Genomic DNA, 24511 nt, shown 5'->3' on the forward strand with positions numbered 1-24511 from the left:
CCCTGTGCACTTTTCCCTGTGTGTTGGCCTTGGGATCATGGCCGGGCCATGAACATGGTCTAGGATTTCTGTTCCTTGTTGGGGGTGGAGGTTTCCTTTCAGGAGACATTCTGCCATGCTGGGGTCCCAGCACCCTCGACCTCCACGTTCCCCTGTCCAGATGAGGGGCTCAGATCAGCCGGTGTCAGGCTGTTGTCAGCACGGCCCTTTCTTCTTCCCTTGATGAGATCGGATGAGAACAGACGCCAGGGTTACTGTGTCCGTGCTGGGTCCCTCACCCCACTCCCATCCTGCGGACTCCTAAGTGGGAGGAAGTCCCCTGGGGTTCAGCGTGGCCTCAGGCCTCTCTGATGCCAACGCGCTTGTATCGTCTCCCTCACATCCCCAAAGGGGTTCTCCCGGCTCTCCTGGAATACCAGCCTTGTCAGAATCACCGAAAGCAGCTGTGTGTATGTGTGCAGGTGTGTGTACATGTGCAGGTGCGTGTGTGTATATAGGTGTTTGCATGCAGGTGAGTGCGTGCAGGTGTAGGGGTGTGGGGGTGTGCAGGGGTGTGGGTGTATATGTGCAGGGGTGTGTGCATGTGCATGTATGTGTGTAGGAGTGTGTGCAGGGGTGTATGTGTGCAGGGGTATGTATGTGTGCAGGTGTTTTGGTGTGTGCATGTGTGATGTGTGTACATGTGCAAGTATGTGTATGTGTGCAGGTGTGTGTATGTGTGCAGGTGTGTACGTGTGCAGGTGTGGGTATGTGTGCAGGTGTGTGTATGCATGCAGGTGAGTGTACACATGTAGGTGTATGTGTGCAGATGTGGGTGTGCAGGTGTTTGCTGGTGCATCTACATGTGTGGGTGTACATGTGCAGGTGTGTATATACATGCAGTTGAGTGTATGTAGGTGTGTGTAATGTGCAGGTGTGTGTATGTGTACAGGTGTGTGTATGCATGTAGGTGTGTGTATGTATGCAGGTGTGTGTATATGCGTGTGTGTGCAGGTGTGTGTGTACATGTGCAGGTGTGGGTATGCAGGTGTGTGTGTGCAAGTGTGTGTTCCTGTGTGGGTGTATGTCTGTATGCAGGTGTGTGTACGCGTGCAGGTGTGTATACATGTGCAGGTATTTGCACACATGTGCAGTGTCCATGCCAACAAGAGCTCCCTGTTGGCTGGTGGAAACCCCTCCTCCTGCTCCTCCAGGCCCCGCTGGGGTTTGAGAAGGGGGCGCTGGGGCAGCGTCCTGGGGCCCATGTGGGAGGAGCTGGGCAGGCCGGGGCTTCCCTCCACACGGTGCATCCGCCCCACCCCTCCTGCACCTGGCGCTCCCATCTATAAATGTCCGTCATTTCAGGCAGTGAAAGTGGCACTTCAGGGACATCTGTGAGGACGGAAACCCAAGCCCATTCCGGGGCAGGTGGGGAGCTTCGCTCTGGGCGCCGATTGGCTTTCGGTGAGCTGAGACGATGCCAGCAGTAGTGACCCCGAGCCCACAGGGTCCGAGTGTCGGGCAGGAGGCTGGTAAGGGCAGAAATGCCCGTCAGGCAGAGCAGGCGCCGTGAGTGAGCCCACAGTGGCGGCCGGTGATGGCCATCAGCCTGCCGTCTGCCCCGGGCCAGCCTCCCACCTGGGCGGGGAATCTCCTCCTCTCTCTAGCTTCTGGGGGCCATGGGGCCCTGTCCTTGTGTGTCTGCCAGGGGAGGTCCCGTCTCCCCTGCTTTGAGAACATAACCATGATGGACGAGGGCCCGTCCTGATGACCTCTTAACTCAGTCGTCTGCAGCGACCCTGTTTTCAAATGAGGTCAGGTTCACGGGCACTGGGAGGGGACAGAATCCAGTCTGGAGGCTGGGTGTGCCAAGGACACGGAGCTGCCACTGGGGGGCGGGCGCTGGGCCCTGTACCATCCTGGAGACCCAGCCCTGTCCACTCGGAGGGAGGCCTTCTGCGTGTGGTGCTGGCCTGGGGCCCTCAGAGGTGACCGCGGGGCTGGCACGGGAGCAGTCACAGCGAGGCTGGGGGCCCTGGCCTCCTCCTGGTCACTTCTCCTCTCGTGCCAGCCATCTTTGTGGCATTACATTTTGATTCTTGCATCCGCCCTGGTCTTGTTACGTGGAAGCCCCCATGGCCGAGTCCCCAGGCGGCTCCACCGCCGGTGCCGAGCCGACAGAGGGCTGGGTGGGGGAGGAGGTGGGGAGTGGCTCAGCTCCTCCGAGGGTCAGGGGCTGGGGTGGGGGCTGGAGAGGCTGGCCTCAGCGGGCTGTGTGTTGCGAGGTGGCGCATAGCATAGGCTGCCGTGCACCCAGCTCTCCCCTCTCTGCACCCTTAGCAGCAAACTGAGGGGCTGGTTATGCCAAGATCGGTGCCTCCCACTTACAGACAGCAGGGGGCGGGGCAGACTTCCAGGTGTCCCGAGGACCGAGGCTGGGGCGTGTGTATTTGTGGGTGTTCATCAGCATCTTAAAGTCGCAGGTTTGCAGTCAAGGCTGAGAGGCGCCGGCCGCCAGCCCCGGCTGCTCCCTGAGCCCCTCCCGGGGCGGGGAGGACCTCCGAGGCGCGGACCGATACGTGCCCCTGTGTTTTTCTTCGCAAAAGCTGGCAGACTGAGTGCTGTTGTCGCCATGCAAAGATCCATCTGGAAGATGACTTCTTACCCGTCCCAGCGCTGGGGCTCGGGGTCGTCGGGGTCACAGCCAGGGCTGCGTGGGTGGGCGTGTCCCGGCGTGGGATTGCTACACACGGATGCTCAGTGTGTTACGGCCGTAGAGATCGGTGAAAACAAAGTGCTCGCGTGTAAACCAACCCACCTGGGAAGGAGGCTGCAGTGGAGGAGGGGGAGCAGTGGGGAGGGGGAGACCCCCACCCCCACGCGTGCCGGACAGCATTCATAAACGCAGAAGCAGCTCCAAAGCCTCACGCGGCTCAGTCCGGGGGGCACTCCAGCCAGGCTTCGGGACGCCTCACTTAAGGCTGGAAACAGCATGTGGTCTCCCCTAAAAGAGAGAATCATCCAGGACAAAGGGCGCAGGTGGGTGGGCACATGAGAGAGGCTTCTTCCAACCTCTGCTTCTTAGCCCCTGGGGAAGCTGGATCCGCCCACCTTCTCCATCTCACCACTAGGGGGCGTCCATGCGGCTACCCTGTTGGTGGGGGCAAAGGCGTGGTCCCCAGTGTGCAAAAGCTCTGGGCTTGCAGGGTCTGCCCACAGTACAGGCCCTGAAGGGGACGTGGCTCAGCCCTGCTCCGAGGCTGCCGGAGCTGAGCGGTGGCTGTGTTGCAGGTGTAGCCGCCGCCGTCGCCGCCGGGCGCCATGGGCAAACAGAACAGCAAGCTGCGGCCCGAGGTGCTGCAGGACCTGCGGGAGAACACGGAGTTCACCGACCACGAGCTGCAGGAGTGGTACAAGGGCTTCCTCAAGGACTGCCCCACCGGACACCTGACCGTGGACGAGTTCAAGAAGATCTACGCCAACTTCTTCCCCTACGGCGACGCCTCCAAGTTCGCCGAGCACGTCTTCCGCACCTTTGACACCAACAGCGACGGCACCATCGACTTCCGGGAGTTCATCATCGCGCTGAGCGTGACCTCGCGGGGCAAGCTGGAGCAGAAGCTCAAGTGGGCCTTCAGCATGTACGACCTCGACGGCAACGGCTACATCAGCCGCAGCGAGATGCTGGAGATCGTGCAGGTGCGGGGCCCCGCGGGGCGGGCGGGGCGGCGGCTGCCACCTGGTGCGCTTGGCAGGGGAGCAGCTATGGCCCACCTGGGGGTGGGGGTCCCCTCCAAGAGCAGTGATACAGTGCACAGTGCCGGTGCTGGCTGGTGCGCACCCTCCCGTCCAGGCGGCTGGGGATGCTCCCGACAGTGTAACAGGATACGGACGCTTCCCTCCGAGCTGGGCTAGGTCAGCTGACCGCGTGCATATCCTGGGCCGGCGTTCCCAGCCCCCACCCGGGGCGGAGACGACCCCTGACCCCTGACCCCCGCCCTCCCTTGCAGGCCATCTACAAGATGGTGTCCTCTGTGATGAAGATGCCCGAGGATGAGTCGACCCCCGAGAAGCGGACGGACAAGATCTTCAGGCAGATGGACACCAACAACGACGGTAGGGGATGAGGGGTGTGAGCGTGTGTGCGCGTGTCCACGTGTGATTCCATGTGTGTGCATGTGTGTGATGCCATGTGCAGTGTGATGCTGTGTGGGTGTTCACGTGTGTGTGATGTGTGTGTACATGTGTGTGATGCCATGTGTGTGCACACACGTGCAGTGCTGTGGCTGGCACAGATGGGTTTGGGACACTCCCTGTCCCTTCTGCAGCTTTGTGGCTTCCCTGCCTGCAGCCTGCTCTGTGCCCCTACTGGGGTTCGGAGCCAGGGACATCTGCCAGGCACCTCCGAGTGGAGCCTCTCCCCTCAGCCCAGGGACACTGTGTCCCCATATCTGCGAGGTTCCCCTGGGTGTGCTGGGGAGGGGCCGGGGGTCCTGGAAGCTGGGCTGGCCTGCCGCTCTCACTGTGAGCTGGGAGGCTCCCCAGATGGCCCAGGAGCGCTCTCAGGCTGCGGCATTGCTGCCCCGGCTGGGGACAGTGACCGTGAGGGCGCACACAGCTTTCTGGCCTGGGCCGTGGGACTCGGGTTCCGTGCCTCTCGTGGGCTGTGTGCCGTGCAGCCCTGGAGCCAGGGCGGACCTGTTAGGCACGGGGAGGCGGGACCCTGAGGCACACAGCCCGGCTGGGAGTGCCTGGGGTCGAGCTGTCACCAGTGCACATCGGAAAGGCAGCAGACCATGGCTCCGGTCCTCGGGTCCCTGCCACCAACAAGGAACTCTGGGCTCCTGGCTTCGGCCTGGCCCAGCCTCGTCTGTTGTGGGCATCGGGGAGTGAACCAGCAGATGGAGACCTCCGCAGAGGCTAGAGGCTTGGAGCTGCAGGCAGACAGCACGCGCGGCAGCTGAGGGCCCGTGGCTGCCCCCGGAGTACCCACCCGGGTTGCCTGTGGGTTAGACCCAATACCATGCTCTTGCCGGACTAAGCACTTGAGCACCTCTCTGTGAGTGTGGGCTGAGTGCTCACCCAGGCCCGCTTGCCCCCCGGCTGTGGGTGTCCTGAGGCTTTGCAGGGAGCCACAGAGGGGCAGTGTGCAACCTGGGTGCCATACAGCCCCAGACAAGCTGGAGAGTGGGACCCGCGAGGCTGTCCCTGACCCGAGCGCCGTGCCCGTGCCCCGTGGGCCCCCTGGCTAATCCCAGCATCTCCTGACTCTGTCCCGCAGGCAAACTGTCCCTGGAAGAATTCATCAAAGGTGCCAAGAGTGACCCGTCCATCGTGCGGCTGCTGCAGTGCGACCCCAGCAGCGCCAGCCAGTTCTGAGGGAGGGGCTGCCCACGCCGCCAGGGAGCCCGGCTCGCTCGCCGCTCCAGCTTCGCTTGCCAACGTGGCTGCCTCCGCCGTCACTCCCGCGCTGCCGGGACCACGACCACGGCTCTGGCCCGGCCCTGCCGGCTGCACCTCCCTCCTCCGATGGCCCTCGCGGTGTCCCTCGCCTCCTGCCCCGCCCTGTCCTTTCCAGGGCGTGTCCGGTGCACAGGCAGCGTGGACACAGGCAGGCAGGACTGGTCGTGACCGAGCGAGGGCGCCCAGGCTCACGGTGACGTCACAGGTGCCTGGGGGCGAGGTGGGGGCGGGGACAGAGGGAGAGCAGATAGTGAGCCCCTCCCGTGCATGGCTGCGTCCACCCTGCTGGTCCTCCCACCGAAACCACTTGCACGCCTGTATGCCGCCGTCTCCTTCCTTTTCGTCCCTAAGTTAGCCGTCTGGTGAAGTGAAGCGTCACGTGTAGGTCCGTATTTAATGCCTCCGGTGGCCTTTGACGCGTGGTCCCCCTCGTGGCCTGTGATCCCTCGAGCCTGGTTGTTTCGTGGTGTGTATGCATCGTGCAGCTGCCCGTCGCGAAGGGAAATGCATGCCCAGAGCCGTGACGATGCCGCTGTCCGTCACGAGCACAAGCATCCGTGTGTGGTCTGTCTTCCTCGTTGATTGGTCTGGCATTTCCAGCATTCAAAATGATCAAATAAACGGATTCTCCGAGTTTTGGTGTCTGCCCCATCCCGCTGTCCCCAGGACACGAGGGGGACTTGCAGGCATCCCGCCCGCCCCCGGCCCCTCCCGTGTGCCCAAGCTGTCGCTGTGTCTGCGACACCTGCTCTGCAGTGCCTCCCAGGAGGGGCTCGTGGGAAGAGGTGACTGTTGCCGGCGTAGCCGATGGCCTTGCCCTCCTGTGCCCCTCCGTCCGGGGTTTGACCAGCAGGGTAGGGGAGTCTCGTTCCAAGGGAGGACAGGCGACATCCCGGCCTCTCGTCCTGGCCTCTCCATGGCTCTCCATCGTGGTGTGCCTCCATGGCGGGGCTGTTTGCCTCTGCCCCACCAGCCTCACTTCTCACTGGCTGGAGCCCTGGCCAGGCCAGTGTGGACGAGCAGAGGTCCCAATGCCCGGCTCAGGCTGGCAGGATGGTCCCCCGGACCGAGAGGGGGCACCACCTCCCCGCAAGGCGTGCGGCTGACGGGGCAGAAGGCAGGTTCTTTGGCAAGGATGGGCGCTGCCGTGCCCGCCACACACACCCACTGGCTGTGGGCTCCTCTGAGCCTCGGGGAGCAGGACGGCCCAAGGTCAGGGGTGCAGAGCAGGTGCATAGAGCCTGCCTCTCTGTGGGCCTCCAGCGATGGCAGCTACTGTGTTGCTTTTGGTCATTGTCCTACCTTCAAGACGTACCTGTCTTTCCGTAGAAATGCTGGGCCGTGTGCTGGGAAGCCCCCACTGCCCGGAGCCACCAGCCTCGCGTGGGAGGCCCGTGACCCAGGGGTGCACTGGACTGACTCCAGAGAGGCAGTCCTGCTGGGCCTGGGGGAGTTGGACTTGAGCTTCACCGTGGCACTGTGGGCAGGGCTCAGGGAGTCCCCCACAGCCGGGGACAGAGGCAGCCCCCAAAGGTGTTGGCTGTGTGCCAAGAAGCCCCGAGGGAAAAGACCCCAGCAGTGACCGCCATCTGTCCGTGAGCCACCTGCAGCCTCCTCTCCGTCCACAGCCACCGAGGCCCTCCACCTGCCCTGGTCGTCCCTGAACCGTGGCCCTGGGCCCCCCCCTCTTCTTGCGCGTGTCCCGCCCTGCTGCTCCAGGGATCCCAGGCCTGCTGCCGTCCCGGGCAGGCCCACACGTTGGCCAGAGTTCCTTGAAAGTGGCACACGTGCCCCTTCTGTGGGTGGCAGTCCTCATAGTGTATGCACCTGGCCGAGGCTTGGTGTGCACACTCACACACAGCACAGCCTCTGAAGGGACCCTGCCATGTCGTCAGCCACCCGCGGCTGTCCAGGGGGATGCAGGGGCCATCCGCAGGCCCCTGAACCAGCCTCTGAGGTGCTGCACTTAGGGCGCCCAGGCCTGACCCCCTGCAGGTCACTCCCACAGTGGACAGGGGGTCTGGCCTCCCCAGCACGGCCAAAGGGTACTCCCCAGCCACGTGCTGGGTGCTGCACGGCTTCTCCCCTCCCTGCCCCCAGAGACGGGTGGGCCTGAGCAGGGTCCACCAGACCTGGGTTTCTGGAGAGGGCCCCCACCAACACAGGGGGGCCGGGGAGCCCACTGGAGCAGGGCTCGCCCCGGGAACAGCGGCCCCTCAGGCCCAGCTCAGCCTCTCAGCCCCAGGGGGGCCTTCCTCACCCCAGGCTGTCCTAGGCTGGTGGCCCCGGGGCTTGTGGCTTAGGGCTGCAGCTCCGGGTGGGCTGTGCCGGACCCAGGCCCAGGGCTGGGCAGGCGGAGGTGGGTTCAGGGTGCCTGGGGGTCGCTGGTGGGCTGGGAAGACTTCTGGCCCCATGGGCAGAGGCATTGTGGGATTGAGGACAGGGCAGGCCTGTGGGAATGGGGGTCCCTGGGGAGGACAGGAGGTGGGGCCCAGACCTGAAGGATCTGCCAATCATAGAAACTCCAGCTGACCCCGGCACCTCCACCTGCGTGCCCCTAACCAGCAGCACCTGTGCACTTTCACAGGGGCTTCTGTGGCCCCTCAGCGCCCCCTGCTGGCAGAGCACCAGCTCTGCATGTGGATAGGAAAGTTGGACCCAGGGATAATGGGGTGGGGGGACCAGCTTCCCTGGGCCACACGCATGCCCCAACCCCACCACAGCCCGCCAGGCCCTTGGGGCACGCACAGGACCTCTGGAGGTCAGGGGCAGCCAGTCGTGTCCGGCACCCTGTGGATCAGGTGCGGTGTGGTGTGAATGTGTGATCTGTGGGGTGTGCGTGTGCACACAGCTGTGTTGTATGGGGCAGTGCTGGGGGGCGGCAGATGGCTCAGAAAAGTCAGCTGCCTTTGTGTGTGTGTGTGTGTTTTTTTAAAATTTATTTTTTGAAAGGCAGAGTTAGAGGGAGAGACGGAGAGAGAGGTCTGCCATCCGTTGGTTCTCTCCCCAAATGGCCGCAATAGCCAGAACTAGGCTGATCCAAAGTCAAGAGCCAGGAGCTTCCTCCAGGTCTCCCATGCAGGTGCAGGGGCCCAAGACTTGGGCCATCTTCTACTGCTTTCCCAGGCCACAGCAGGGAGCTGGATCCGAAGAGGAGCAGCTGGGACTCGAACCAGCGCCCATATGGGATGCTGGTACTGCAGGTGGAGGCTTAACCCACTACACCACAGCGCCGGCCCCAACCCACTTGTCATTTGCAGCGAGGGTCTGTGGAGGGTCTCAGTCCCACCCAGGCCCGTCCTGTGCGGGGCCTTGTCTGTCTGTCTGTGTTGCTCACAGGACCAGGGGCTGTCCTGCTCCTCCTGGGCCGTGGCACTTCATAGTGGTTGCCTTGGGGGGGTGAAGTGGGGCCATGGGTACCCAAACCCACCCACTCCTTCACCCCTAACCCAAGGGGGTGGGCCCCACGTCTGGGGTCCCCGCCCTCTCCTGGCCGCCACCCTGGACTCCACACTCCCTGCCCTGGGTCCTTGCCATCCCTCCCTGCCGCTCGTGGCCTTGTCCCCAGCGCAGAGCCCCACCCGGCCCAGCTGCTCAGGGAGGAGTGAACAAACGATGGGAGCCCACTCGCTGCCCATGGTCACAGCAGCCTCTGGACACAGCTGCCAGCCCAGGGACAAGTCCCAGATAGCCACAAACACACCGGGAGACCCCAGGCCATGCTCTGTGCTCACGAGAGCAATGCGGCCCCAGAGCCAGGGTGTTGACCTTGATCTTGCACAGCGGCCGGCAGTGGAAGAGGCTGCCGTGCCTGGAGCAGGTCAAGGATCCCTGGAGGCCGAGACCTTGACCTCTGGCTCTCAGGACTGGGTGAGGTCACGGGATGTGGGGTAGATGCCCTGAGTGGGGCAGGTGCGACATTGGTGGCCTCGGGTGGGCTCTGCCTCTGGGCCAGCCGCCGATACCAGGGCTGATGCGCCGAGACACACGGTGCTGGGCTGGGGACGGGTAAGGCACCTCTGCAGGTTCAGACCCTGAACAGTGTCCGCACAGCCTCAGCCCACAGGAGGCCTCCTGTCCTGGCCCGGGCCCCCACGATGGTGGACAGGTGGCTGGGTAGCTGCACAGCGCCTCAAACACGGTGTGCTGCTGCCCCCTGGTGGCCGTGATGCAAGGGCCAGGCGGGGCCCTGGTGTGTGGATCATGGAGGCCTGCTCACCATGGTCCCCACAGGACCAGAGGCCACTCCTGGCACAGGGGCCTAGTGGGTGGGCCTGCCAGGTAACTACGGGCGCCCAGGTGCGTGTGAACTTCACACAGTTGTCTACGTATGTCCGTGAGAGATCTTATATTTTTATTCTGCTCATTGGGCAGCCTTGCTCATCAAGTCGTGGAGCTGAGCCTACACAAGGCTCGGGGCGGGGGCCAGCCCCTGGCCTGGCACAAGGCTCTCCTGCTGGAGCTGACCCCATTGTGTCGGGACAATGCCCGCCGCACCTCAGGCGGGGCACAGTTCGAGGCCTGAGCTCAGTTCGAGGCCTGAGCCCCCAGTGCCCGGCCCCGCCTGGTCAGCCAGCCAGCCTGCCTGGGAAAGGACCTGACTCCGCCTGGATGCGTGGCCACCTGGGGTCTCCTGGGTGTTTTCGTGCGGCACGCTCAGTCCCGCTCCACAGCGCCTCCCAGTGGAGGAGGAGGGGAGGCACAGTGGGGCCTGTGGTTGGCCAGGGATGGGGCCTGGGTTCCCCGGGGCTGTCCAACTCCAGGCTACAGCAGGAATGCAGCTCAAGGCGCTGGAGCCGCCAGTGCTCGGGCTGTCCGCGCCTGCTGCCACCGGGCAGGGGTGGGGTTGGGAGAGGAGAGGACGGCTCCATGGAGTCAGGGTCACTGCTCGACGTGGCCGGTGGAGGAGGCCCCTGCCCACTCGTGGGCTCAACCTCGTCTGTGAAAGGAAGAGGCTGGGAGAGCCGAGCAAAGCCTTTCTCCACATGAGCTCCGACCTGGAAGCCAGGTGAAGCCGCAGAGCCCGCCCCGCACCCCGCACCCCGCACCCCGGCTCCTCCCGGCACCGTGGCGGGCACGGAGCAGTTTGGGAGAGGCTCCATCTCACCTCCAGGGGATTCTCCAGCCAGGCTCAAAAGCTCCCTTGCCGCCTCCCCAGCATGATGGAGGAGCCATGCTGAAAAGGTTCGGGGTGTGTGGGCGCGGAGTGATGGCCAGAGAGGCCAACCCTGGACGCCGTGGGCAGCAGCCATCAGCACAGGGAGTGGGACTGTGCGCAGATGCATGGTCACCGCGTGGGGCAGAGAAGCCAGCGGGGCCTGGGCCAGCCTGCAGGCATGAGTGGCTCTGTCCAGGGTTTCTGGCCTGCCCCGGGTTGCTGCACGTTGTCCCTGGGGCCAGTGCCATGGCTCCAGCACCTGAGAGGCTGGACATGCCCCCCGAGGGAGGGAGGGGCTGGGCACCTGCGCCGGCCCGGTGTGCTCTCCGCCTCCTTTGGCCTCATGAGCTGGGGGGCATGGGCCAGGCGCTGGGCCAGTTCACGGGGTGGGGACAAGCTGAGTCCTGGAGCCACGGGACCCGCCTGAGCTGCCTTCTCTCAGCCCGTCCTTCCCCCAGGAGGCCTTCTGGGCAGCCCCTTAGAAACCCGCAGCGCACACTTGTCGGGGCCTGTGCGAGCGGAGGTCGGCCCCCCTGCTCCCCAGGGCACCTGTTCCGGTTGCAGGCCACCGCTGAACCAGGCCATCTCCATCTCACGTGGAGATGCTCTAGGTCCCTGCCCATGGACACACACACACACACGTAGCACCCCTACTGTATAGTGTATGCCCGGCCGCTGTCACTCATTCCAGCCATCAGTCTGGACCCTTGCCTGCTCATCCCCTGTCCAGCTGCCTCACTCCACTGCTCAGCGGCGTCCTCTTGTACACAAGGGTTGCTCCTAACCTGCGCCGTTACAGACGCCGCCTCCATGAGCAGTCCCGTAAAGGCACTTAGAATTGCTGGTGCCCGTGCCCCCGTCCTGCCCGCGAGCTGAGACCACATCTCCCCATCTGCTAGGTGGGGACTCACGGCTCCAACACGCACTTCCCAGGTTGAAAACATCTGTGCTCACTGTGCGCCCCACGTCCCTGTGCCGGTATTACTTTATTGGAGAGGCAGAGGGATCTCCCATATGCCGGTCACGGCCCCAGCTGCCTCCAACAGCCAGGGCTGGGCCAGGCTGCAGCTAAGTGGTCTCTCCCACGTGGGAGGCGGCCAGTGGTCAGGCCAGAGGCCGGCGTCTCGGCCGGTGCCCCTCAGTGCCTATCGATCCTGAAGCCCCCACCCAGGCTCCTCTAATGATCAGCCCTTCCCACGTGTGTTGCCGCTTGCCCCGTCTGTCCCTTGCCTTCTTTCCAATGTGTCCTAATAGTCTTAGCACCGGGTCTGCTGTGTGTGAAACGTTGTATTCTGCTATAAAATGATCCCAGGTGGCTGGCTGCCCATCTCCAACAGGACCCCAGCCCCACTGTCTGCGGCCGGCCCAGCAGGCCAACGCCCTCGGTCCCCGGCCTTGGGAACCTGTGTGGACACATGCAGCTCCAGGAGGGAAGTCCACCACAGGCCTCGGTGGAGTCTGTTCACTCTAGAATGCGAGTGTGTTGGCTGGTGCCGTGGCTCAACAGGCTAATCCTCCGCCTTGTGGCGCCGGCACACCAGGTTCTAGTCCTGGTCGGGGCTCCAGATTCTGTCCCGGTTGCCCCTCTTCCAGGCCAGCTCTCTGCTGTGGCCAGGGAGCGAAGTGGAGGATGGCCCAAGTGCTTGGGCCTTGCACCCCATGGGAGACCAGGAGAAGCACCACTCAGTGGACACCCAGAGACCCAGACTGGTCCTGGACCCTGGTTTTCGCCTGGTCCAGCCCCAGCTGTTGCAGCATTAGGGGTTAACCAGCAGACTGGGGATCTAACTTCTGAATACGTCTGAACTCCCAGGTCTAAAATGTCCTGCACTCGCACGTGACCTTGCACAGACACCACGGCACGCTGCGTTGCCATCGCAGGGGGAGCCCACAGCCCGCACCGCCTGGTGTGCGTCCTGGCTACTCCACTTCCCACCCATCTTCCTGCTGACACACTCTGGGAGGCAGCAGGTGATGGCTCAAGCACTCGGGTCCCCGCCGCCCACATGGAGTGGGAGGACAAAGGCCGCAGTCAGGCCCAGCCGAGGTGGTGGAGGTCTCCTTCTCCAACAGAGCCACCCTGGCGATGCTCAGCTGGCTGCCGACCATGCTGGGTTCCCAGCTTGGAGCCACGCGACAAGTCCCGGGTGGGAGGTGGGGCAGGAGGGGCCTCTGCCCCGGGCACTGGCTGAGGCAGGACAGCTCAGGCACACGGCCTCCTTACCACGTGTCCCTGGACACTCAGGGTGGCGCGGGCTGATGGTGTGGTCTCTTCCCTTCTACCCACAATGCTTTGTGAGACTCCACAGAAAGCGACACAGAACTCACGAACCCTCTGGAACAGACACTCTACAAACCTCAACGCCCAGTTATTTCAAGATACTTTATTTTCAAAACAGGTCACACCACTAAGCTTCTGCCCCTCCTGCCTTGGTACAAGCTACAAACGCTTGCTCAGCACCGCGGGGCACTCTTTAGTAGCATGTTTGAAAAGTGAATAAAAATCCATATAAAACAAATATTCAGTTTCCATAGGAACACAGATAAGTGTGACCCCATCTCCTAGTCCTCCATATTGCTGTGCCAGCCCTACTCTTAGACTTTTCAAAACTAGCGGTAATTAAGTTAAATGGTCCCCCAAATCCCTTAATTCAAGCTACGCTCGCCATTGACAGCTACAGAGTGGCATCTAGACGTTAATACTAGCCGAAGCGCAAGTCGCCGGGTGCCGCTTCATTCCGCTTTCCTGGGCGCAGGACACAGGCAGGGCGCTGACGTCCGGCTCCTCCACCTCGGGCGGGAAGCCGCGGCTCCGGACTTGCTGCATGAGCTGCCTGCGGAGGATTGGCACTCAGACCCGGGCGTCAGCGCGGCCAGGGCCCAGCACGGGGCTGGCGCAGGGCGCACTGCCCGCTCACTGCGGCAGGGGCGGCGGGCGAGCCCAGGGCTTCCTACGCGGGCCTTTCTGCGGGACCACAGGCCACCTACACCCACTTAGACGGCAGAGCCACACAGAAGGACCCTCCCTAGAGCTCTTCCTAGGCCGTGTCTGCAAAGGAAGCATTTTGGAGCCCCCTCCCACCTGCCCGAGTTTGACTCCTGGCCAGACCCCTACTCCGCGAGCGCACACCCGTCCCAGTGCACGCAGCCACTCACCACATGGGGCCTGACATCACGTAGTGGATGGTGGGCCTCTGGAACCCGTTGAACGTGGAGGCAGCAGCCACGGTGTAGGCACCCATGTTCTCGAAGAGCATCCAGTCGCCCACGTGCATCTCAGGCAGGTCGCAGCGCTCGACGATCCGGTCAAGGCCGTCGCACGTGGGGCCCCAGATGCTGGCCGGGTAGTACTTCTCGTCTGGTTTGGGCCTCTAGGAAGACAGTGGCACTGGGTCGCACCGGGTGCTGCCTGTCCCAGCTGCCTCACGGGGAGGGCAGGGGGGGTACCTTCTGCAGCAGGGGCTTCACGTGCGCGTGGTCGTATAGGATGCAGTTGAAGGAGCCGTAGACGCCGTCGTTCACGTAGTACATGAAGGTCCGCTCGCTCGCCTCGTCCTCGTCTACGAAGGCAGGGAGCCTCAGCACCACCCTGCCCACACCCTGCCCCGCCCCGGCGCCCTCAGCCGGAACCGGAACCTACCATCAGAGCCCGCCTGCTCCTTGAGGACCAGTTTCTTGGCAATGATGTTAACAGCAAGAGTGAAGGCTGAGGCCACGTAGTACCTGCCCGGCTCAGCTATGATCCTCACTCCCGAGTCGGAGGGAAAATACTTGTCCAGTGCGGGGTTGATCACACTGGTGATCTGAGAGAGACGGACAGAAGAGTGGCCATTACGTGGGATGCACACGGAGGGGCGAGGTCACGGGGCCACAGGCAGGCACCAGCGGAGGTCTGCCACCAAGTAACAAAGCAAACCGGCCGGCTCCTCCCTGGAGACCAGGCCGCACACCCCTGTGGTTGCTTGTTGGCTCTCCTCTGGAAAACACCCTCCCCGTCCCTCTAAGAGGTTGTGAACACGGCTTTTCAGAGACTGGCACAAAACAAATGACACCAGGTGACGTGTCAGGGTGCGCTCCACTCAGCACACACTCGCCAGCAGATCAACATCTCGGCCCTCCTGACAGGCAGCAGCCATACATTGGCTCAGCCTCCAAGGTGACTAACAGATCAGACACTCAGAGGATGAGGCCGGCGCGCTCCCAGTAACCCCAGCAGCACGCCTCCATGCCACTGACTACCGTGACTTCAGAGAGAGCTCCGAAAACCAAACAGCACGAAACAGCATTTCGACAGTGTAGAAGTCACTCACAAATAGCACACCAAGACATGCTGCTTAGCCCCTTTTGGTGCAAACTGAAGTTGAAACAACTTAGGTTCTGATCTAGCCCAACTTGCTACCATAGCTACTGTCTATTCTAATTTGTAACAACGTTACCTCCTCAAACTTCAGCTTCACGTCCTCAGATCCCGGAAAGCCCCCGCCAATGTCAAGCAGATACATGTGGAATCCGACCTCAGCCTGGCGTCAAGACAACAGAGTCAGATGGGGAGGCTCCTGACAAGCACGGAAGTGTCCCCTGCAGCCCCCGCCCCATGTCACTCCCGGGGCTGCATGGACTCACTCCCATGTCAAAGACGCAGCGGGCATCAGACAGCGCCTGCACGAAGGTTTCTGGGTCGGTACAGCCACTTCCCACGTGGAAGCTGGCGGGAAAGAAAGGAAGCGCTGTGTCCCTGGTGCTTCTCCAAGTGCCCACCAACAGGCAGGAAGCCTGAGGCTGGCGGTGCTGAGCGGCCCACCCCTGCCACCAAGGCTCACCTGACACCGATGACATCAATATTGAGCTCTTTCGCGCGTTCCAAAAGAAGCCTGCTGGTTTTGAGTGTGGCACCAAATTTAACACTGAGGCGACAGACTGCTTTAGAATCATCGGTGGCAATCCGCAAAACCAACCTGGAAACGAAAAAGAAATCCATGCCTCGCAAAAGACACAGAGGCTCCCGGCCTAACTACCGGCTCTGATCCCCCAGCTCGCGTCTAAGATGGTTTTCATTAGCAAAGTGAGACGGCGTTCTACACGGAGTCCAACCACTGACAAGATCTGCAACCCCACTGGACCCACCTCCCGGGAGGGACCACTCACCTGGCCTTGGGATGGGCTCTGGCGACTTTCATCAGCTCCACCTCACTATCAAACGTCATCATCTGGACGCCACTGGCGGCGGCGTACTTGATCTGAGACACCTGCTTACAAGGGTTCGCGTAGATGATCCTCTCTGGGGGCACCCCGAGGCCCTGCACCAGCTGTATCTCGGTCTGCAAGAAAGAGGAGTGTCACGTGGCTAACCAAACAGAAAGGCACCCCTTTCACGAGCGTCGATCACCCGGGACACCTAGTTCCCAGCTGCCCTGCGGGAAGCCACAGGACCGTGTACCTTGCTGGCACAGTCGAACCCGGTCCCGATGGCGGCCAGGGTCTTTATTATGGCCCTGCTGTCATTACATTTGACTGCATAGAAGGGAGTCACACGAGGAAGAGCTTTCAACCATCTTAGATGTTTCTTAAGAATGTCTCCAAGGTCCGCAACGTAGAAGGCATCCTTATCGTCCTAAAAGAAAGAGGAGCTCCGAGTCAGCTCACTAGCGGCCACGGCACGCCACACCGACAGGCAGCCCCACTCGGCCAGCGTCCCCAGCACAGGCCGCGTTGCCGTCCAGACACCGACACGAGCACGACCACCCACACCACCGGACAACCCAAAGCCAGCTGAACAAAGCCCACCGAGGCCCTCCCGCGTGCGCCCAGCCGGCCCCTCGCTGCCCACGAGGACAGGCCGCACACTCACAGAAGACGACACTTCATTAATCTTCTGGTCCAGGATGTCCTTGGCAGTGAAGCCTTCGTCAAGGAAGTGGCAATCGAACTCCTCATGACTCGCGTTGTTCATGGCTCCTTGATGTCCCTCTGCAAGCGGGAGGGAGTCCCTTAGAGACGCTGGCAGTGCCTGCCAGACCCAGCCTCCAACAGACGGGTCTGAACGCTTACATGGAAAACTAAGAGATGAAGTTCGGAGAAATTGCTTGCAGCTTCTCACAAAGGCACTCCTCCAGGGGTCCGGGTCCTGCGTGCCCTCAGCGCAGCGTGGCCAGGATCTGGGGGACAGAGCACACAGGAGACGCTGTTTACCTTAGGGCACACGCAGGAGGCAGGGCTAACCCGGCGCCCAGAGCCAACAACCCCCTCGCTGCTCCGGGAATCCCAGCTCCTCCAGGCTCACGCCACAGCTGCCGGTCCCTGGCCGGCACAGGACGGCACGGACTCCACGCGGGGCTTTTCCAAAGCCGCTCACCGAGATCCCATACGACGGGGCATCTCAGTGGACGCATTTTCACATATTCACGCCAAAACACACAGCTCACTGACACAAAGAAACGTTACGCCAGTCTGCTTCCTACCAGACCTTCGGGCACCACAGCGGTCAGACGGCCGCGTCCCCAGCCTTCCCACGCCTCACAGAGTGCACCATGGGAATACCCAGGGCACTCAACCACGCAGCGCCTGTAGATTTCCTGAGGAGCCCACCGGCTCAGGTTCACGCGCCACGCAGTCTTCCAGCTGCCGCTAACTTGGTTGGAAATCAGCATTCCCCAACCGACGCTGCCTCCCAAGGTAGCCATGCCGGGAAGCCCAGCCGCCCCTAGGAATACTGGCTTAGCTGTGAGTAATCAGGCGGGCAAACTTTATGAATAATAAAAAGAAGCCGGAACACCAGGCTGCCAACAATAAAAGCCACTGTCCTGGGACTGAAACGCGACACCAGCGATCGAGTTCCTCCCAAGGCCTGACTTGCACCCTTGACAACTTGTGCCAGGTAGGAGGGCTTCTTCCCACGTGTGACCCCCCTCAGTGCCGACAGCCCACGGACACAGGCCGGGCAATGGTTCGGGGCCACCGTTTGCTGTGGCATGGGACACTATGAGAGGCCCAGGGGGACGGACCTGCCGTACATCCAAACCCATGCGTGGCACAACTTGCTTCTGGCCTCCGTTTGAGTTCCTGGCATTGTCGACCTAAATCACCCCTCGGGGCGGGGAAGAGGCCAAGGCCAGGAAACCCACTTGGGCTACAGCAGTATCCATGACAATGAACTCCCCCAAGGAGCTGCATCCCCCAGGGGCTGGCTGACCACTTTGGGGGCAGTGCTCATGCCCAAAGGAGAGCATTTGTTTCTTCGGATGCCTGAATAACGTCCCAGAACAACTCTGCCTTAACCAGCGACCTTCCGATCTTCCGGAACGGCCGCTGCGCTCCACGATGCGTGCACCGGCACAAGCCGGCCCCGTGTCCACGCAGCAACTCCGAGTCCATTAGACTCCGTCCACTGCGAGCCGCACACCCCGAGGCTCTGCTCCCCACGCGCCAGCCACCGCGCAGAATTCTCAAACTGCACGATCAGCCTGTTTTTTTAAACTTCCAGGCTGGCTCCTACGCGCGCGCCTGCTGGCCTGAGCCAAGCCGCTCGGAGAGCCCTCGGATAACAAACCTCCCCGAGCGCCGGCCCCAGCCGTCTCCGGCCGCTCCGGGCGTCACCTGTGCCCGCAACCAGAAAGCCCAAAGAGAAGGGATCCGCTGGGCCGGGCCGGGCCGGGCCGGCGCCCTGCACCTGCTCCCGGCGCCCGCGCGGGCCCAGCGAGCGTGGCCGCTGCAGGAGCCCGGGCCTCCCGGCCGCTTCCGGCCCGGCGCCGCCGCTGACGTGGGCCGCAGCGAGCGCGCTCCGCCCCGGGCGCCCCCGGCCCGGCCCGCGACCACGTGCGGCCCCGGCCCCCGGGCACGTGGCCCCGCCGCCCGCCGCCCGCCCGGCCCGGCTCCCACCTCAGGGCGCCCCGGCCCCATGGAGACGCCGCCGGCGCCGATGCTGAGCCGGAGGAGCGCCCGGCCGCCCGCCGGAGACGCCGGCCCGAGGTGGCGCCCGCGCTGGGGGCAGAGGGCGGCCGGCGGCGGCGGCGGCGGCAGCGCTGACAAAGCCCGACGGCGCGCCGCGCCGCTACTTATAGCGCCGGCCCGTCGCCATGGAGACGCACCAGCTCAAACCAGCCGCGATCGGTTCCGGCCGGGAGGCCCCCGCAGGAGGGGCGGGGGCTCGGCGGCGGCCAACCCGGGCCGGGGCGGAGGGGGCGGGGGTCGCGGGCGCCGGGACGTCAGCGCCGCCGCGCGCCGCGCGTGCCCGCCCCGCCCCGGGGCTCGCGCCCCGCCCGCCCGGCCTCGCGCCCCGCCCGGCCCGCGGGCCGGCCCGCGCATGCGCACGCGCGCGGCGCCGCAGGCCCGGTCCGGCGCCGGCGGGGCCCGCCTGGCTCGCGCGCGTGTGTGTGGCGGGCGCTGAGGCGCAGGGCGGCCGCCCGAGGTCGGCAGGACGGAGAGGGCCGCCGCCGCCTGGGGCAGCCGGGGACACGCGCGCCCCGCGACCCTGGCTTGGAAGAAGCCCGGAGACTTGGGCACTGCCGGGCCGGGTCCCTCCCTGGGGCGGGCCGGCCAGGAGCGTCGGTTGACCCTGGCCTTGGGCTTTCAGGGCCGCTGTGGGGTGTGGGTGCCCACAGCCGGCCCGGCCGCTGTCAGTGCACACGTCATGCCCGCATGCATGCGTGAGCGCACGGTCCCGCTCCGCTGGGAGCAGCTCAGCCCCCACGGAGCTGAGCGGGGCGCTGGGAGCGGAGGGCAGGGGATGCCTGGAAAGCAGGAGGCGGGCAGCACCGCTCCCTCGGGCTCCCTGCTCCGCTCGGTTTATTTCTTTCTAAAGTTCTTTCTTTATTTGAAAGGCGGAGGTACAGACAGAGATCTCCCACCTGCTGGGTCATTTCCCAGATGGCCGCAAGGGCTGGGCCAGGGCCAGGGCCAAACCAGGAGCCTGGAACTCCACGTGGTTTGCCCCTGTAGCCGCAGGAGCCCAAGCACTTGGGCCGTCGACTGCTTTCCCAGGCGCGTCCACAGGAAGCCGGGTCAGAACCGGAGCAGCCGGGACTGAAACCTCACTCCTGTGGGCTGTCGGTGCTGCAGGCCGTGGCCTGACTTGCACCAGCGTCGGGGCCCTGCCCTGGTCAACTTTATATAGAGTCCATGAGCAACCAGTGAGTGCCAAGTGCCGGCGGCCAGGCCAAAGAACGGTTTTAGCACCACCCTTAACGATTTAACTCTTCCCCAAGCTCCGAAACCAGAAGCCATCAGAGATCATAGCTCCTGCTCCGTGGGACAGCTCTGACTGGGAGATCTGTCCCCTCAATGTGAAGGAATGCTTGGCCCCAGCAACACCTGAGCTCTCCTCGAATCCTGGAAGGCTCCGTCCGCAGTGCCCTGGGGCACTCCGTCTGTCAGTCATTCTACACTCTGCTCAGCTATGTGGCCTCATCCCAATGGAGGGGACCAGATGTCTGGCATACGGGGGTCTCCGTTCAGCTTGGGAGCCTAGAGGCAAGTCCTTGCTCAGGGAGCCGGGTAGTCCGTTAGCTGTACAAAGAGCTGGTCACCGGCCTGTCGGCCAGCACCAGGAGCTTCGGCCAACCCACCCGGACGTACACTTGCTGGCCCCACTTACAGGCACCTTCGTCTGGGAAGGCTGGGCCTTGCCCTTGACCCATCTGACCTGGTTGGGGAAGAGGAAGCGAGGGAGGAAGCCTGCTTCTGGGAGTGCCGGCCGGCTGCAGGCGGGCTCTTGGCAGGGCCCGGTGGCGGTGGGCCTGCCAGTCAGCAGAACTGAGTCATAGAAGGCAGCTCCGATCTGGATTCGGGAGGTAAACCAGTGCTGACTAAACCAGGTCTTATTCAAAACCCACGGCATCACCCTTCGCCCGGTTTGGTTTTTCCCCTAAAGAGAAAAGCAACAGCTCCTAGGGAAGTCGGTGATGCCAGACACCTGGGCGTGACCCTTGGGCACGATGAGAGTTCTGTGTTTGCCGCAGGAGCAGTAAAGGAAGTGAGTAAAAACGCCGATGCCACATTCTCTGCCACGCGCCTCCCCGGGGACCTGAGCACCTTGCTGACCCCTGGCCGTCCTTGCCTTCCCCGGCTCCAGGCTCCCCGTGGACCCCAGCGAAGGTCAGCCTCCCGTGTGCTGCTTGCTGTTCCGAGAGCCTCTGACTTCCGTTACAGCTACGGCCCCTTGGGAGTCCTCTGACCGAAGTTTTCCGAACCAGAAACTAGGGCCCGTCTGGTGACGGGCTTTTTTTTTTTTTTTTTTTTTCCCCTTAACGTATTTCCATGAGAGAGCTTATGAAGGTGTAGGAGAGGATTTCAAAAAGTTTCTGGAAAATATGATGAAAAAACTGTGGGTTTCAAAACCTGCGCACCACAATCTGCCCATCTTTTAATTTGCCATGAATTTTTGAAGTACCTCCATAGAATGATTACAGATTTAGGGAGGCACCCTTCTTGGAGAGAGTTAAGTAACATAAAAGGGGAGTCAGACGCGTTTCTCTGACCGCGTCCTTGGTCTTGGGATGTGTGACACAGAACCTTCTGGAAACCGGGTCTGTGTTTTAGCGCGTGTGCGTGGTCCTGGTCCGCTTCACATTCTTCCAGAGGCGTCGGAGGAGCTGAGTACGGAGTGAGGGTCGCGATGTCAGCCGCACCAGGGCTGTCCCGCGGGACGCCTGGGCAGTGGGGAACAGTCACGTGACACTCTGGTGGCATCTGGATGCTCCACCCCAAATCACCAGGACTCCAGCCTTGCCCTTGAATTGTGCTGGGCGTTTCCAACGCTCCGATCCGCCCTCCAAGGCTGAGCGTGGGCCGTCTTTGCCGATGATCCCAGCGCTTCGCCAAGGCGTGGAGGGCAGCTTCCAGGGCGCCCCTCCTCCCTCTGAGCAATGGTGGTGTCACTGCGCAGTGGGCTCCCCCAGGAGTGTCTGTCGTGAGTGCAAGGCCCAGGATGTTGGTTTTACAAAGCGTGGTTGCATCATGGCCTCACCTTGCCCCAGCCCTGGTGTGGCTCTCGGGGAAGCTGCCAGGAGAGGGGTCACGGAGAACTGGGCCAGGGCCTCCCGGAGCCCAGCAGGGCCCTGGGGCAGCGCAGTGGCCACACAGGATGAGCTGTGGCTGAGGTGGCCTCTGTTCAGAGATGCATCTTGATGGCCGTTTGGTGTTTAGCAACGCCTTGCTTCACACAGCCTCGTCTTTTCAGTGGCTAAAGCCAGACACAGGAGGGCCGTCTAAGGCCTGTCCCATTCTCCCAGCTCCCTCCTAAGCGTTGTACTCCTGTAGCCCCCATGCCCACTGCCACCCCTGCCATCTTGGGATGGGCCCCCTCGTCTTCCTCCCTTCTCTCCCTGCTTGGTTTACTGATCTTCGTATGCCCCGTTTCCAGCCCAGTGCCCGGCACAGACGTCACTCGGTACTGCTGTGTGGGAGCCAGCTGTCCTGAGACGTCTGGCACTCGTGGTTGCTGTACGGGGAACTGGCTCGTAGCAGGTGCTCCTTGAGCTCCGTGTGGAATAAGAGCGTAGAGAACTCCGACGTTCCTCCTTTGGCCCTGTCCCCATCTGTTCCTCGATCAGGTACACATCGGACGGACAGGTCGTCCTGTGCAGAGCGGGTGGGCTGGGCCCAGGACGCCCTCCACGCCTGCAGCTTGGGGCCGGTTCCCGAGGACCCGCAGGGCACTGCTGGGTCCAAAAACAGCCTCACCCACCTAGCGCCTATAGAAACCGCCTCTCTTGTTCCATTTTCCCCTAAGCTCCTGGTGACGCCCTCTGACCCAACAAGTCGCAGCACCTCTGCTGGTTTTGTCACTGCCCCATTTTTGCCAGAGCCCCACCCTCGTGGGCCCCACCTCTGGGAAGCCCAGAGCCTGCGCGTTGCTTCCTTCCACGGCACGGCAGTACGGAGGCCCCTTGCACAACCGAGGCCTCCTGGAGGGCCCGTGCCCTGCCCAGGTCCGCTGCGTGTGCCCCAGCCCCGTCAGCCACTGTGGCCCAAGCCCTGCTGGCCCCTGACACAGGGCAGTGGTGATGGGGGCAGTGGGCTGCGACTCCGAGGAGGAAGAGGCACAGAGCCCGTTGCACCTGCCGTGAGCACTGATGCTGGGGAGAGGGAGCTGAGCCCGAGGAGGCGCCTGTCCTTGGGAAGTTCAAGGCCCCGAGGGGGGAGCGCCTTCAGGCTGTGCCCTAACTCTGATGGCAAGGGTAGGGGGCACGCCGGCTCCCACCATGGGACCAGGGACAAAGGCGTCAGAAACAGCTCCGAGAGAAAGGGCTTCGACAGGCTTCTCCGGGGCTGGAGAAGTCTGGGAGGGGTCAGGGCTGAAGGAGGCCTGTGGCGTGAAGACAGGCATCGGGCCACGTGCCCAGCCTGCCTTAGCAGGGTGGACGAGGGCCCCTGTGGGGAGCAGCCTTTGCACCCCGGGCCGCTCTCTGCTGTGCTGGCCGTGCAGCGGCCACGGGCTGCCTGTCCTGCGATCCGCAGCAAAATCTTGCTGACGACAGGGCCCAGCGATGTTAGAGGGCTGCTCAGCCACCATAAATGGGCACAAAACGTTCCACTGTGGCATTCCGTGCCCCATATCACTCAGGGCCTGAGCAGGCGGTTCAGTCCAGGGAGCCGAGCACGGGAACCAGATAACCGAGTATCTCACAGCTGCAGGAAGCTGCCACGTTCCAGAGGACCGGGCATAGAGAGTGAGAGAGCGAGAGCCCTGGGCGGCTGTGTGCCACGCGGGGGCCGCCTCACAGGGAGAGCCCCTGACTGACAGGAGGAAGTCGGAACCACTGAGGGGCGCTGCCCATGTCAGGGAGGCTCCTGGAAGCCGGGGGGGGGGGGGCAGGGAGAGCGAGAGCGCCCCAGCTTCCCCTTCCTCCCGTCCTCCAATCCCCCTCCCCAGCGGGAAGCCTGTGGCTCAGACAGCCCCCCATCAGGAGTCAGCCCCTGCCCACCCTGCTAGAGGAACAGCACAGGTGCAGCCAGGTGGAGCCTGAGGGTGGACAGGGTGGCACTTCCCCGCCAGGGTGTTGGCCAGGGTGTCGGCCTCATGCTTCTAAGGTGGCTGCCGCAGCTCCAGGCATCGCGTACAGATCAAGTGAAGACCTGTGGAAAGAAGGGAAGGACATCTCTTCCTCTGTGTCTCCCTTTTTTATCCGACAAACGCTCTTGCCCGCGTGGTGAGCCTCCTGCCTGTGGGAAGGAAAGTGTCCCATTCCTCGAGCAGGGGTCCGTCCTCCGTGGCGGGCGTCACTTGTGAGCCCCCCAGCCCTGGAAGCAGACACAGGCCTCCCATGCAGGAAGATGCCATCTGCCCTGGTTGAACTGTGTCTGTCCCCTCGCCTCCCGAACTCTACACTGAAGTCCCTCAGAGCAGGACCTCCACGATGACCGACTTGGACACAGACTCACCAACAGGGAGATAGGCTGATGCTGCCGCGTGCCGAGGGTGTGCCTGCCGTGGCCGACAGCCCCCGGAAGCAGGAGCAGGGCCTCCCCACTGCCCAGGAAGGAGCCAGCCCTGCCCCACTGCCAGCCTCCAGAACTGGAGATGCTCAATTCCTGTTGTTGCAGCAGCCGGAGCAAGCAGACAGACCGCCTGGACACGGGCCAGGCTGTGGGAGCAAGCACACAGACCGCCTGGACACGGGCCAGGCTGCGGGGGCAAGCAGACAGACCCCTGGACACGGGCCAGGCTGCGGGAGCGAGCACACAGACCCCTGGACACGGGCCAGGCTGCGGGAGCAAGCAGACAGACCGCCTGGACACGGGCCAGGCTGCGGGAGCGAGCACACAGACCGCCTGGACACGGGCCAGGCTGCGGGAGCAAGCACACAGACCGCCTAGACACGGGCCAAGCTGCGGGAGCGAGCACACAGACCCCTGGACACGGGCCAGGCTGCGGGGCAGGAAGGAGGGAGATGGCACGGCAGACGGGCCCGTGGG

The 24511-nt window shown here is 63.3% G+C and overlaps 2 protein-coding genes and 1 non-coding gene across 4 annotated transcripts in view; 1 reads left to right on the forward strand and 2 right to left on the reverse strand.

Moving 5' to 3' along the window:
* HPCAL1 (hippocalcin like 1) overlaps positions 1 to 6075 on the forward strand; it is an 83475-nt gene extending 77400 nt beyond the window's left edge. For both annotated transcript variants that reach the window (XM_062208947.1, XM_062208948.1), the window contains exons 3-5: positions 3271 to 3678; positions 3990 to 4095; positions 5261 to 6075. In XM_062208947.1, coding sequence (XP_062064931.1) covers positions 3301 to 3678; positions 3990 to 4095; positions 5261 to 5358 — 582 coding nt within the window. In that variant the 5' untranslated portion in view covers positions 3271 to 3300 and the 3' untranslated portion in view covers positions 5359 to 6075. The remainder of the gene's footprint in view (positions 1 to 3270; positions 3679 to 3989; positions 4096 to 5260) is intronic.
* A 6895-nt stretch (positions 6076 to 12970) lies between these two features.
* Positions 12971 to 18576, reverse strand: ODC1 (ornithine decarboxylase 1). The gene is made up of 12 exons (XM_062208949.1): positions 18476 to 18576; positions 16649 to 16755; positions 16449 to 16567; positions 16038 to 16211; positions 15746 to 15918; positions 15421 to 15555; positions 15224 to 15305; positions 15037 to 15120; positions 14241 to 14403; positions 14048 to 14160; positions 13757 to 13971; positions 12971 to 13434 (listed from the first exon to the last, which is right to left on the reverse strand). The coding sequence occupies exons 3-12, from the start codon at positions 16548 to 16550 to the stop codon at positions 13290 to 13292; spliced, it is 1386 nt and encodes a 461-aa protein (XP_062064933.1). The 5' UTR covers positions 16551 to 16567; positions 16649 to 16755; positions 18476 to 18576; the 3' UTR covers positions 12971 to 13289.
* LOC133773092 (small nucleolar RNA SNORA42/SNORA80 family) lies at positions 17491 to 17624 on the reverse strand. The gene has a single exon (XR_009867878.1). It is a non-coding gene; the product is annotated as a small nucleolar RNA SNORA42/SNORA80 family (small nucleolar RNA).
* Positions 18577 to 24511: the final 5935 nt, after the last annotated feature.

The sequence above is a fragment of the Lepus europaeus genome, chromosome 13 (genome assembly GCF_033115175.1).
Source record: "Lepus europaeus isolate LE1 chromosome 13, mLepTim1.pri, whole genome shotgun sequence".
Lineage (NCBI taxonomy): Eukaryota > Metazoa > Chordata > Mammalia > Lagomorpha > Leporidae > Lepus > Lepus europaeus.